Source organism: Monodelphis domestica, chromosome 4 (genome assembly GCF_027887165.1).
Source record: "Monodelphis domestica isolate mMonDom1 chromosome 4, mMonDom1.pri, whole genome shotgun sequence".
Taxonomy (NCBI): Eukaryota; Metazoa; Chordata; class Mammalia; order Didelphimorphia; family Didelphidae; genus Monodelphis; species Monodelphis domestica.
The window spans coordinates 352,405,835-352,419,638 of NC_077230.1; the positions used below are offsets into that span (position 1 = coordinate 352,405,835).

At 36.4% G+C, this 13,804-nt stretch overlaps 2 protein-coding genes across 2 annotated transcripts; one reads left to right on the forward strand and one right to left on the reverse strand.

Annotated features, from left to right (window-relative positions):
* The first annotated feature begins 591 nt into the window (after positions 1-591).
* On the forward strand, positions 592-1,539 carry LOC100020327 (olfactory receptor 51L1-like). Its single transcript, XM_001372833.4, has one exon. It carries the CDS (start codon positions 592-594, stop codon positions 1,537-1,539), a length of 948 nt encoding a protein of 315 aa, XP_001372870.2.
* Positions 1,540-4,006: 2,467 nt separating this feature from the next.
* LOC100020356 (olfactory receptor 51G2-like) lies at positions 4,007-13,380 on the reverse strand. Its single transcript, XM_056795079.1, has 2 exons — positions 11,979-13,380; positions 4,007-5,967 (listed from the first exon to the last, which is right to left on the reverse strand). The coding sequence occupies exon 2, from the start codon at positions 5,939-5,941 to the stop codon at positions 5,000-5,002; it is 942 nt and encodes a 313-aa protein (XP_056651057.1). The 5' UTR covers positions 5,942-5,967; positions 11,979-13,380; the 3' UTR covers positions 4,007-4,999.
* Between the last annotated feature and the right edge of the window lie 424 nt (positions 13,381-13,804).

The window sequence follows — 13,804 nt, forward strand, 5'->3', positions numbered from 1 at the left end:
TCTTCTGTAAAATGAGTTGGAAAAGAAAATGGAAAATCACTACAGCGTTTTTGCCAAGAGATTCCCAAATGCGATCACAGAATCAGACGTGATTGAAGAACAGCAACTCCTAAATCTAGTCAATGACCTTTCTACCTAGATTCTTGTGCTATCTCCATTTGCTATAAACAGAACTCATATATATACAACAGCCCAATTTTTTGTCTTATGATCATTTTGACATATTCTTACTCTTACTTTTGTTTTGGTTTCTGTCATATTGTAGTGTCAATATGTCAAAATTTCTTTACATTCCCTTTTGACTCTAAAACTTTTACTAGTGTTTGACTGAAAGGAATATAATTCTGATCTGAAAAGTCCCAGGTCATTTAAAATTTCAGCCTGAGTATGACATTTTATACATCCTAAATATGATCATTTATCCACATTGAGGAAATTCTTGCTAATGTCTAACCTCAACCTCTAAGTAGACAATTAAGTGTATTTCAATGGATGAACATAGAGGACCCCTTTTCAGCTGTTGACATTGTGACTTCTTTTTCACTCTGGCAGGCCAAGCATTTTCCTTCTTGAGGCATCCCCAGGCCAATCATGGCATTGTCAAACAGTAGTGATATCACGGATCCTATTTTCCTTTTGAAAGGTTTCCCAGGACTTGAATCAGTGCATATATGGCTGTCTCTCCCCTTTTGCCTTGCTTACCTTGTGGCTTTTGGAGGGAATGTCACTATCCTAGCTGTTATCTGGACAGAGCCCTCTCTCCATCAGCCCATGTATTACTTCTTGTCCATCCTGGCTTTGACTGATCTGGGCATGTCACTGTCTACACTGCCCACCATACTTGGAGTTTTATGGCAAAACACGCAAGAGATTCAAGCAAGTGCCTGCTATGCCCAGCTCTTCTTTATCCATACCTTCACCTTCTTGGAATCCTCAGTGCTGCTGGCCATGGCCTTTGACCGCTTTGTTGCCATTTGCTTCCCACTACAGTACTCCACTATCCTCACCAATCGTGTCATTGGCAATATTGCACTGGCCTGCTTACTGAGGAGTATGGGGGTTGTCTTACCCACACCCCTGCTTCTTCAACGGTATCACTACTGTCGTGCCAACACTCTCTCCCATGCCTTCTGTCTCCACCAGGATGTATTGAAGTTGTCATGTTCAGATGCTAGGGTCAATAGCATCTATGGATTGTGTGTGGTTATTGTCACCTTAGGCATAGACTCGGTCTTCATTTTACTCTCCTATCTGCTGATTCTTTATGCTGTTCTGAGCATTGCATCCCATGAGGAGAGGCTCAAGGCACTAAACACATGTGTCTCACATATCTGTGTGGTACTTATTTTCTTTGTGCCTGTAATTGGTGTTTCTATGGTACACCGCTTTGGGAGGCACTTGTCTCCCACCATTCACATTGTCATGGCTGATATCTACTTACTTCTTCCACCTGTACTGAATCCAGTTGTCTACAGTGTCAGGACCAAGCAGATCCGTGCAGGAATCATTCGCAAATTCAGGACAAGGAAATTATTTTAGGAGACACCTTCCTTTTTCATCCCTCTTACCAACTCTTCATCTGTTAGTTATGGGGTTATTACTCACTTGAAGTTCCCCCAGAGTGATCCTGAACTATTATTTTCTTTTTTTATTTTCTTCTTTTTTTTAAATCCTTACCTTCTGTCTTGGAGTCAATATTGTGTATTGGCTCCAAGGAAGAAGAGTGTTAAAAATAGGCAATGGGGGTCAAGTGACTTGTCCAGGGTCATACAGCTGGGATGTATCTCAGGCCAGATTTGAACTTAGAACCTCCCATCTCTAGGCCTGGCTTTCAATTTACTGAGCTACCAGCTGCCCCCTATTAGTTTCAATATTCAATGACAGATAATACCTTGGAATATTGCTCCTCCTGGCAAATGCCTCTATTCCCAGCTGGAATTTCTTCCTAAAAGGATTAAATGACACAGAATATGATTTATTATTTCAATAGATTACTCAATTCTCAGAATAGGGTCATGTCTTTGAGTCCTCGAAAATTTCCTATTCCTACTGGCATTGTTGTTGGATTTGCCCAACCCATAATCATTGAAAAGTGTCTCTCTGAATTGTATTTACTTGTCCTCCCCTTACTTCTTTAAACTGTCTCCCAATTGGGATCTCTACTGATACTAAGACAAATGCACTTGGAGGTACTTGGAGCTTAGTTGATCCTTTTAATCAGCTGTTCAGCCAGTAGAAGACAGGCCAAGTAATGCTGATAGCTCACAATGATGTAGTTCTCCAAAATTCATCTCATATTTAATACAGTGCTTTACATATATCTTTGCTTTTGGGAATAAGCATTTATATATTGTTGACCCTGTTCCAGGCACTGTAAGTACCATATGCCTTTCATTAATATTATATCATTTGTTTTCACAATCATCACAATAACCCTGCTGTTATTATCCCCATTTTATAGCTGAGAAAACTGAGGCAAGTAGGGGTTAATTGACTCGCCCACAGTCATGCAATTTTGACAAGTCACACACAATTTCATTTGATTGTCACAATTACCACTGTCCAACCAGAATGACCAACCAGCAATGGACAGAGCTTCTTAGTCCTGCTCTTTCATGCCCTCTGTTTAGTTTACATACCTTATTGGTTATGTTTTTCACTGTTTCCGCAATTGTGACTTCACATCAATGAAGCACATTCGTTAGTCTAATATATGGCTACCCCTTTGACCTTGCTCAGAGTCCTGGTTTCTCATGTCCTACCCTTTCTCACTGATGATCACTAATCAAAATTGATAGACTATGATACCTAACATAATACCTACATCATAGAGTTTTTGTAAGGAAATCATGGTAGAAAGTAGAATGATTATTATGACTATTGCTGGGAATGTTTTCTGATGATTTGTCATTTCACTAGTCAAAAGTTTTATGCTGATACAGAGGCTTCTCCTTGCCACATACAGGAAGACAAATTACAAAGAGTTTAGAGGAAATTGTTTAGATATAAAACTTGGGGAACAAGATCTCTCAAAGAATTAGCTCAGAACCCTAAAGAGATGCTTATAGTAGCCTACGATGATATGTGTTTATAGATATAGTCTCTGTCTCTCTCTCTCTCCATATATATATGTATATGTATTCATATAGATTCTGGACAATAATTAGCTCAGGATTTATGTAAGTGAGGGAAATAGGAATACAGTCCACATAAAAAGAGTCATTATTACAAATAATCAGAGCAATGGCTTCTTTTATCTATTTTGTACCTGAGTCAGTGAGTCACAAGAGTATAGAACAGATATTTCATATAAAGTTTCATGTCTTATACACAATATATGGTTTGTCTTTCTTTCCTTCTTTTTCATGTATTTATTTTCTTGTTTACTTATTCATAAATTTTCTCATTTTTAGCCCATATTTAATTCATGTACATATAAATTTATTTTTAAAATGTACTTTTTTCTGAGTACAATGTACAATAATGAACATGTTTTTATTAAGGGTCTAATTTTTTTTTTTTACTGTGCACAGTAGAGGAAAAAAACAAATACATATCCATGCCTTCATTGGCTGTCTGTCCAACATATATGTTACTGTCCTAAACTTAATCATGTGGGTATCTGAATTCAGAGTCCTTTTCCTACATATTTTGGAGAGAAAAATTCATACAAGTAGGTTTCCCCAGGTTGTGGAAATTTTTTGTTATTATTGTTAAGAAAATGCTTTAAAGTGCTTTGTAAACTTTAAAACCCACACATGCCAGTAATTATTATGATTGTTTTAGTTCTTATTATATATTCAATTGAAATCACATATTATTGTAGTCATTACTATTATTTGCTTTTAACATTAAATAGTAATTTAGATACTAATCTGTAAATTTTACATAAGAAAAAAGAAAACCTTATTAAACTTATAGGCTTAAAGATGAATGAACACACATAAAACAATTAGATTAATTAAAGTATGACATCTGGAAACTGCAAGAAACTTCCACAAATCACTACCTCTTCAGTCAATAAACCTTTATTGAATATTTATTATGAGTCCAGGCACTGAGTTAATCATTCAGAATACAAAGGAAAAAAAGAAAAAGAAAATGTTCTCTACCCCCAGGGAGCTCACAGTCTAATGGGGGAGACAACATACAAACAACTAAGTATAAATAAAAAAAAATATTGAAAAAAATTTATAAATTAAAAAATAAAGCATTCAATGTTACTACAATTTAGAAAGTATCTCTTCACAAGTACTTGGTTAATTTCTCAAAACCTCTCCAACTCTTCTCTCTACTGCCTCCCCCAGATACTTAGGGGTAGCTTCTATCTTTCCCTCACATGCAGATAAGAGTAGGTGTTCAAGGAAGGACATAAATGATAATCTCCTGATAATCTTAAATTATCAAAGTAAGGCAGCATGTTTTCATGACAAAAGCTTTGGATTTGTATTAGAAGATATGCATTGATTCTCAGCCATTTATTGTGTAATCTTTCTGACCTTGGAGGAGTCACTTCATTTCCATGGATCTCATTTTCTTCATATTTAAATGAGGAGAGAGAATTGGGTGACTTCTAAAGTTCCTCTTAACTATTGATCTAGAATCCTTCCTTCTCTCCTTCTCTCAAGTGATGAAGATCTCACAGTTTCAGTGGTAGTCCATTCCAATTTTGAATACATCTGTTTCTTAGCACACTTTTTATTGTACATGGCTTAATCAACCCTTGTGTTTCTTTAAGAACTTTTTTCCATCTCTTATTTAGTAGACAAAGCTTCTTCCTTCTTTTTATTGTCCTAATCTAAACACGGGTCTCCTTTTTAGCTCTCATTTTCTCAATTTTCTATTGCTTCAGAAAGAAAACAAACCAAAAATAGCAATAAAAAAATAAGTCAACTTAGGAATGTAATAACATATATGATGACTCTTTGGGAAAAGATTAAAAAGCCGTGTAAAAGTGAGGTTTGATTATCACCATTAAGGAGAAAAAGCAATGAGTCCCCTATTCCTTCTGTTTTTTTAACTTCTTGAGGATGCGCAGGCGAATCTGCTTAGTTTTGACACTATACACAATAGGGTTCATGAGTGGTGGGACAAGCAGGTAGACATCAGCCATCAACACATGGACCATTGGGGAAGCATTCTGCCCATAGCGACGTATCATGGACAATCCAATCATGGGTGTGTAGAAGGTAAGCACAGCACAGATATGAGAAATGCAGGTGTTGAGAGCTTTGAAACGCTCTGTCTTAGAAGCAACACTCAACACTGTGACCAGGATGAGCATATAAGATAGAAGAAGCAATACTGAGTCTAGTCCCATGGAAGAGATGACTACCATGAGACCATAGATGCTGCTGATCCTCCGACTGGACACTGTCAGCTTGATAAGATCCTGGTGCAAACAGAATGGGTAGGAAAGGGTACTGATGGTATGAAACTGCAACCTTTTCAAGAGGAAAGGGACTGGGAAGACCAGGATAAGGGCTCTTCCAGCACTGGCAAGTCCAATCCTAATGATTATACTATTAGTGAGGATAGCTGAATAGCGTAGTGGCTCCCGGATAGCCACAACACGGTCAAATGCCATGGCCAGCAATATAGCTGACTCAATGATAGAGAACACATGAATGAAGTACATTTGGACTGCACAAGCAACAAAGGAGATATCTCGAGCATGGAACCAAAACACACTGACCATAGTGGGTAGGGTCACAGTAGACAGACCCAGGTCTGTCAGGGCTAACATGGAGAGAAAGTAGTACATTGGCTGGTGGAGTGAGGGCTCTGTCCTAATGATGAAGAGGATGGTGATGTTTCCTGCAATCGAAATAATGTAGATCAGGCAGATGGGAAGGGAGATCAGACTATACTTGGCTTCCAATCCTTGGAAGCCTGTTAAAAGGAACTGAGGATAAAGAGCAGAGTTATTGAAGACAGACATGGTACTGCCTGGGATTGATTCCTTTCCTGAAAAGAAAAAGAAAGAGTCACTAGTTCTCCATATACTAATCCATGAATGAATATGATAGAAAAACAACATTTACCATGTCAACATGGAAATCTAGAGATCCCCAGTTGATTTAGTTTGAGGGTAGAAACCCCAGGTTTTGGCCTTGTCACAGGAGAGTTTTCCCCCTGAGGGAAGGTCCCACTTCACCAGACAATAGACATCCACTTCAGGTGGGGAGGTGACCCCATCCAAAGTCAAGGAGTTCTTTTGTCTCCAGAAGCCTTTCCCAGTATACCACACCCTCCTATACCACACCCTCCTTTCAAGGATCAAACTTGGGTCCTTCAGCTTGCAAGACTGATGTGCTACCTACTGTGCCAAAGCTGAAGTGGAAAGTATTAATAAAAATTATCTCACAGGGTTTTTGTGAGGATCAAATGAGTTAAAATATATAAAGCACTTAAACTTAATGTGACACATGAATAGCTTTTATTATCTATGTGGTGATATTGATAATCATAAAGAAGCATAATGAACTGGGTTGGGTAACCCTGGATAAGTCACATGCAGTGCCTACCTTAATTTATTCAACTGTAAAATGGGAGTAATAATGGAACTTACCTCCCAAAGTTGTCATGAGGATAAAATAAAGTCTTATTAGTAAAGTCATTGGTAAATCTTAAGTGTCTGAATAACAACTTCTATTATTGTTATTTCATAGATTGATAATTCTGGTTTACCTGATATTTACTATTTGGTTTTCCTGACATAGGATAAGAATGCAAATATACATTGTTTTAAAAAAATAGGATTCAAAAGATCTTCAAATTGGTTGATTGTTATTGAGTCATTCAGTTTGTATAACCCTTCACAACTTATGTGGGCCTTTCTTGGCAAAGATAGTAGAGTGATTTGCCATTTTATTCTCCATTTAAGTAAATAGACATTAAAAGACTTATGAGGGTTACAGAACTAGTTCATGTCTAAAGCTGTTTTTCAATTCAGGTTTTCTTGACTTTTGCCAAGCACTCTATTTATAATGCCACCTAGTTGTCCCTACTAGGATGGACTTAAACAAGATATTAGGTCCAACTTGTATATGAATAGGAATCTGCTCCACAATATCCTTGACAGTTGGTCTGCAAATTCTACTTGAAGTGGTCCTCCTTGATATAATAGAAATTCCTATCTGGAAGTTACAGTCCTTGACATCTGTCTTCAACCTATCTTTTCAGATTGATTTCATGTCACACTCCTTCACATACTACACTGTAGTCAAACTGGGCAACTTGCTATTCACATTAGACACATTTTATGTCCTTCCTTATCACCTTTGTCCAAGCTGTCCTTCAAATTTGAAATACCCTTCTTTCTTTCCTCTTCATGTTAGAGTTCTCATGTGCTCCACTCCTTCACCAGGCTATTATTCTTCATTCCTACCCAAGTTACTAGGGTTCTCCCCATCAGAACCCCAGAAATGACTTTCCATTCATTTAATTTGATTTTGTATTTGCTCATGTACAACCCCAAGAATGCAAGCTCCTTGAGAACAGAATCTGTTTTATCTTAATTTTTTTTCTTCATGTTTCCTCTGCTTAATAAAGTTTATAGAACATAGTAGAAGCCGAAAAAAAAAAAGAATTAATCATATTAAAATCTTTTAACAATTGGTAATTCATTTCACTCTGAAGCAGTCTATTCAGTTTTTGACCTGCTTTGATTGAAGGAACAAATTAAAATTTTAACTCCTTTGATTGTTAGCAAATGGTTTGATAACATTGATCTTATATTTGATCTTTTCTCAGGTGTTTTTTTTCCCCAATCCACTCATTAAATATTGTTTAATAATGGCCTATATTTCTTCTTTGTATTACCTACTGAGTGATGATTTAAGGAATTGTATACTGGACTCTAATGTATCCAACTTTTTCTAATCCTGTTATTCATGAATTCTCTATACAAAAAGACAAGCTGGACAAAATGTTTACAAAGAGCTTTGTGACTCATAATCTTATTGTATGCTATCCCAAATCCCACTATATCATAAAGGTTAGACTGGTATCTTGCCATGGTTTGAATGTAGTAAAGAGCATATGAACTTGCATTTGAACCCTATTGTGTACATACAAACACACATGTGCATTTATAAAAGTATTTAAGGACCCACAAATACGAGTGTACATATATACACATATGTAATATACATAGATACATGTATTTATATGTATATATAACAAATGCCCACAATATTTATTTTCTTTTGGAGATTCCCCAACGTAATGTGATGCCATAAACAAGTACTCCTACCTTTGTCACTTACTACCTATGTGATCTTGAGTAAGTCATCACTCCTCTCATTTTAAGTTTCTTTATCTATAAAATTATGTTAATGGTTTGGAATAGATGATCAAGAAAAGAGGCTTACTGAAGTCTAAGTCAGAAATTGCCTTCCAAGTAGAGAAATTTGAAACACCCTACTTTCCGGATAAATCTGTCTAACCAACATTTAGATAGAAAGAAATATCAGCTTCTTGGTGAAAATGGTTGTGGTGTCAATTGCTGGGAATAAATTTTGCTTTTGAAAAATGAATTAGAGCTAAAAAAAGAAGAAAGTAAGAAAAGAGAGGAAAGAAGAGAGAAGAGTATAATACTGGGGAGGGAAGGGAAAGAGACTAAAGAAGAAAACACAAGAGGAGAGGAAAGGAGAAGAGGAGAGGAAGAGAAGAGAGAGAAAAAAATGAAAAGGTAAGAAAATATGACTGGATATAGATTTTTGCTTATTTCCATAAAACTATATTTCCTTTCCTTCCTCAACAAAAGAATGCAGACACTAGAATGATCCTGACTTTCTGAAGACACAAAAAGTTTGCTAGACTCTAACCCATGAATCATTTTAATTAAACATATCTAGCCTCTACATTCTTTCTGTGAGTTGAGGCATTTGATCCCCCCTACCCCCCATGTAGTTACATATAATGCAGTAGTGTGGAAATTGGAGGGGAAAAAAAGGAGGTGTTATATTTCCTTCTTCAACTCTTTTGAGAACCTTAAGGAGAAAGAGGTGTTGTGGGCATGTTGTTTGTATTACTTTTAAAAATGATGTCCTAAATGGACCTTTTTCATTTTGACAGAAGAATGGAGTGAAAGAAAATAGCTAGAACAATACAAAAATCCTGTTTGGCACTTGACATTCTTGCTTTTGTTTTCAACAAATTTAACATAAAAAATCTATTATCTACATATTTATATCCAACCCTTTGAAAAGGGACATCATAAGACATATCCATGCTGCCTCTGATACTTCGATCACAAGGCATATCTACCTTTCAATAGTATGTGAAAGAATCATGCATTATTACAAATGTATACCAAAAAAAAAATCTTTCTGTTCATCTTAGTGATGTGCACATTTCTTCAAATTAGAAAGATATGCTTTACTTCCCAGAGAGCAAAAATCTAAGTATTTCTCGTGTTTATCAGAAGGCTGTATTTTACCTTGTGATCTTATGAAACAACAATTCCAGATTGTTTTCTATTTATCCAGAATTTCTCTGTGTCTCATATATAGTTTCTTCTTAGGGACAGAACTTTTACTTTGATTTGACCCTGTTTATTTTTTTAATTGATTCCATCTTTTAGAATCTGTGATCATTCTTACACAGGCTTAATGTAAGAGTTCTTAAACAATATATGAAAAAAGGATCTAGTAGGCAAATTAATGAAAGTTATTAAAATCATGGAATAAATTTTGAACCTAGGGGAGCAGTATGATATAGTGAAAGACCATATTGTATCTATAGGGCATTTGGGTGGTGCAGTGAATAGATCTCTGGGCCTGATGTCCAGAAGATGAGTTCAAATCTATCCCCCAGACCCTGTATAACCCTGGGTAAGAACCTTAACTACTCCCTGCCTCAGTTTCCTTAATTGTAAAATAGGGATATTGATAGCATCTTCCTCCATGTTGTTTTGAGGACTGATAAGATAATATTTATAAAGCATTTATCAATACCTCAAATATAATAGTTACAATATAAATGCTTATTTCCTTCCCTCTTTCCTTCTTCCCTGTTAAAGGGATATAAGAAGACATGGGTTCTACATTCCCGTCATCTAATGACTAGTGTTACATCCTTGACCAAGTAATTTTCCTTCCATGGTCCTTTATTTTCTGTTGAGTGAGAGAGAGTAGATCTAGGTCAATGATACTTATTTCTCTGTATGTATTTGATGAATCTTTTTGGCAAGTTGATAAAGTCTATATATCCATTCTTAGAGAATGTTATAAAATGCAGAAAATAAAATTATAGAGGATTATAAAGGAAACCAATTAAGTTGATATGTAATTTTCTTTTCTTTTTTTAGTTCATACACTGCAGGTGGAAAATACTGGTCCTGTTAATCTCTCACATGTTATTTTTCTAAAGCATGTCAAGTAGAGTCTCTTATTTCTACCTTTCATGTCTTTCTACAATCTCTAACATATGTATCAGTGTTTATTTCCCTCTACTGACTAAGGTTATATGATTTCTCTTATCAGTATACACTCAAAGTTTGCTAACTCCTTAAAAATATCAAGTTAGTATTTCAATCCCATGCCTTACCTCTAGCTGTTTCACTCAGATGACATACGCTTTTTTCTCTTCATCTAGAGCCTACCTAAACGTCAAAAGTTATTCTAAAGTTCCACCTTCTCCACAATCCCTTTTTGGACTGGTCTACCCCACATTGTTATGTCATCTTTCTGAATTTCTATTAAACAAACTTCTTCCCTTTTAATTCTAAGTGTATTGGTGTTAGGTTGGGATCTGAACAATAAATTATGTGAAATTAGAGATCTAGTATTTTTCATGATTATGTCACTTTTAATGTTACCTGATTGTAGTCTCATCATTCAAGGGGTGGAAGCCCTCAATGAGCTTATATTCAAGTGAAGAAGTCAATGTATGCAAATAAGAATTTGTGATAAAAATATATAAAGACTAGATAGAAGGTAACATTAGAGGAGATGAAATTAGCAGCTAAGGTTGAGAGTTGGATCTAGAAAGTTATTTTTTTTCAATTAAGTCTCAGTGCTTTGGGGATAAGGGGACATGGTTATGCCTACAGTTTTATTTAAATGACTTTAGGAGATGATTGGAACATGACTGATGAATTGGAGTAAAGAGACACTTTCACGTAGAGATCAATAACAAGATCATTTCAAAAACCCAAGTTAGGGGTGATTAGAACCTAAACTAGAGAGATGGTGAGAATCTGATATGTTCAATAAACATTTGGTAAAGAGGGAATTAAATTCCAGAGAGATACTAGAGTTAGATAAATAGATCTGGACATCATTTATATAGTGAGAGTGACTATTATCTAGATACTTACCAGGCCTTCTCCCTGCCTTACTCCACATGAATGCCGAAACCCAGCTCACAGTGTATACTGACCACAAATATCTCCCCTACAGCTATTTTTAGATAATTTATCTCAGGCATTCGGTTCTCCTCTGCTCCCCCCAAAGTGACCTAAGTACCTTGTTTATCCCTCTGCCTCCAAAGCTCAAAATCTCTCCAAAGCATTTCATACTCAATATACCTCCATTTTTGAAAATTCTCATAAAGAATCTACTATGTGCCAGACACTTTTATGCACTGTGGATACAAGGTAAGATTGAAAAACCAACAGACAAAATGGTCCTGATCACAAAGAGCTAGCATTCTAATGGGAGAGAAAACATTCAAATGGCAATGTACATGGGAAACACATACAGTGTAAATGTGGGTAATTTTAAAGGGAACTAGCTAAGGGAGAATGAGGTAGGGCTAGGAATACCTTCCTGTAAAAGGTGTTTTTTTTCTGAATCTTGAATGAAGCTATGGAAGCCAGGAAGAAATGAGAAGTTACGATTCTGAGATTGGAGGAAAGTGAGGAATAAATAGCAAGCAGGTCTCCTCTTAGATAGCCAGTTGTACACGGAATAGAGAGCAGGACGTAGAGGGAGGAAAACCTAAATTCAAAACAAACTTCATATACTCACTAGCTATGTGGCCCCAGGAGTCCCTCTTTTTTTCTGTTTCCTTAGATGTAAAATGGGGATAAAAGCAGCATCAACTTTGAAGAGTTGTGAGGATCAAATGAGAATATTTTTTGAAAGTGCTCAGCACAATTCCTAGCACATAATAAGTCTTTTGTAAATACTTATCTCCTTCTTGATTAACCTTCATCTCTCTCACTGAAGCTGAAATAAACTTACTTTTTATTCACTTCTCATAATAAAAAAAAAAGGATTTCCCTCACGAGACCCCTGTGTACACAGTGGTTATTCCTAGACAAGAAGTACAATTATATGGGTGTAGTTGAAAGGCCCTGGAGCCCTGTTCAGCTCATCTTTTTCCCTTAGGTTTATTTTCCTCTGTCAGCAATAGAGGAAATGGGCAGGCAATTCCCAAACCTTTCACCTTCATACACATTGGTCCTGGTGGGGAGAGGGGGAAACAGCATCTATTAAGAGAAAAAGACCTTGGGAGAAGAGTAGGAAAGAAAAAGTGACATAGACTCTCAATATTCATGAGACTTATCAGTTCTGTAGATCTCAGCTGTAGGTTGAGACAAAAATCCTTCCCCATTTCTCTTTGTTCAAGCATTATTGACTTATTTTTTCTTTTTACATTTCAAGGATAACTTTGAAAGTGATTTAATTTATTATGAATTTATAAAAGATTAATATAGGAATAATGATATGATTTCCCATTATTCCTTCATCTCTTAAGTTGTAGACCAGGTTACTAAATGTAGTATGTTCATGGTTTTAACTAAACCTGAGTAATGTAATGTAGGGTGGTTTGGGGAGGATATTATTAAATGTTTAAATATGGTTAAGTATCAGAAGAATAATTTTGGGAAGGCCAGCTAACAGGTCCTATCCAGGCAAAGCCTGTCCTGAGGTAACAAACACAGTCCAGGTTATATTAAGAATAGATGATGGATTTATTAGTGAAGGGAAGGTGAAAGGGGATTTGGAATCGTCTAATCTAATGCAACTACCTAAAACCTCTCCAGATTTTAATGGCCTGTAACCAGAATCTTCTTGGATTCAGACTACACTGAACTACTTAGCTGTCTAAAGACCCAGACCCTAATGTAAATAGACCTTCACTAACCAAACCAACCCCCCCCCCCTTTTGATGGTAATGGAGGTAATGGATTTGGCAGTCAGGTAGGACAGGGCCCAGGAAGAGTTCCAGGATCCAAAAGGATACCAGACACAATCTTACAGACAGATGCCCAGACAGTTCAGAATCACACCAGGAAGCTCTGTAGTTATCAACCAGCCAGTAGAGAAGCAGGTAGGATGGAGCAGACTAGATAGAAAGATAGCCAGCAAGAGAAGGCAGCCAGTCCCTACAGGTAAACCAGAGAGAGAAAGGTCCAGCACCAGGCTCAACTGTCTCTTAGCAACAGCTTAACTCCCCCTTGCAGAATTCCAGAATTCCTTACTCTGCTGTCCCATGCCTCTGCCCTATGCAAACACACACTTTCCTCCTTAAGTTAACTTTTCCTTTTAACAGTAAGGATTGGATATGCTTACCACAGTACCCTATCTTGAATTGATTCTTTGCCTAACACAAACTACTTTGTGCTTTTCATTTCTTACATTATTTCATGAGTATTCTCCATGCTTCTTTCCAATTGAATCTATGCACAATATGCCTCTCACTCCAAAACATTTTTTTCTGACCTTCTGCCTAGTTATCTGAACTTATTGTCTTGGTGAAACTTAATTTAGTTCTTCAACTTACTATTTTTTAATCTTTCTTTGAATCATGCTTATTCACCCACCACCCTGTCCCCATGCCAATCATG

Excerpts from the sequence above, each read along its gene's own strand:
- LOC100020327 (XM_001372833.4), top strand. The coding sequence starts at position 592 with ATGGCATTGTCAAACAGTAGTGATATCACGGATCCTATTTTCCTTTTG.
- LOC100020356 (XM_056795079.1), bottom strand. The coding sequence starts at position 5,941 with ATGTCTGTCTTCAATAACTCTGCTCTTTATCCTCAGTTCCTTTTAACA.